At 50.1% G+C, this 994-nt stretch overlaps 1 protein-coding gene across 1 annotated transcript; it reads right to left on the minus strand.

Annotated features, from left to right (window-relative positions):
* Window positions 1-143: 143 nt before the first annotated feature.
* Window positions 144-872, minus strand: Pmar_PMAR026914 (hypothetical protein; the record flags this gene model as incomplete). Its single annotated transcript, XM_002781982.1, has 1 exon — window positions 144-872. A coding segment is annotated over one exon (729 nt), but the record flags the coding sequence as incomplete, so codon positions are not given.
* Window positions 873-994: the final 122 nt, after the last annotated feature.

The raw sequence follows: 994 nt of genomic DNA on the forward strand, positions 1-994 counted from the left end.
TGGTTGGGGTCTCGGACTCGATCATAGAGATCATAATCGAGCCGACATTGCAGAGGTTCTCCTTCCTTCATACAACTTGTCCCTTTCCGCCACATAGGGTCGAGCCCAAAGAAGTCTGGCCACGTACAGAAGGCACACCATACACTATTGCCGGCAACTTCTTCAACACTGAGTTGACCACCGAGGTCCTCGCATGCCTCCGGGCTTGCCTCGCAGTACTCTACCATAGCAAGGCCGGTCGGTGCCAAACCATCTTTCAGCGGCCGAGGAATGGGGAATCCTCGCCGCACGAGTTGCACCGCTTGCCTGACCAGATTCCTGACTGCCTCCTGTTGCAGTTCACCGTACATATTGAGTAGCTTCATAGGATAATAGAGCGCATTCAAGTGTGGCGAACCAACGGCAAATTGGACGTCCTTGTAGCCTGGTTGCAGTCGGGGAGGGGTTCCGTATCTGTCCATTTCACCGAGATTTACAACGACACCACCAGGCTTGATAAAATGCGATCGAGTGATACCAGTGCCGACACCACTGATGTACACGTTGGCCTCAGAAAAGATCTTCAGCTGCTCCTCAAACGTATACCTCTCCCACCGTATGAACGTAATGTCACAGTCGAGATCTTCAGCCGAATGAGCAGCGATCGATTCGAGCATAGCCCGTTCAGTATCAGTAAACCTCTTATTGTCAACGATAACGCCTCGACAACCGTTTTCACCGTGGTCAATCGGGACCACACTACTGCCTCTTGAAGAAGCAACATCGTTGATGCCATACCGGGCAAGAATGCGCTGTGTGTACATGTATAGGGAATTCTCATAAGTATAAGATCCAGGCATGGTAGTATCAGTATTGAAACTCCTATGGGCCATTTTACGTGAGCCAACAATAACTCTTTGAAAGCGATAGATAGGCCGTGTCAAGTCGTTCAAACGGCTGTATTTGCCGCCACCAAATTTAGCCAAAATTCGTCGCAGAGGAACTTCTTGCCATT

This window comes from Perkinsus marinus (genome assembly GCF_000006405.1).
Source record: "Perkinsus marinus ATCC 50983 genomic scaffold scf_1104296940808, whole genome shotgun sequence".
Classification (NCBI taxonomy): Eukaryota; Perkinsozoa; order Perkinsida; family Perkinsidae; genus Perkinsus; species Perkinsus marinus.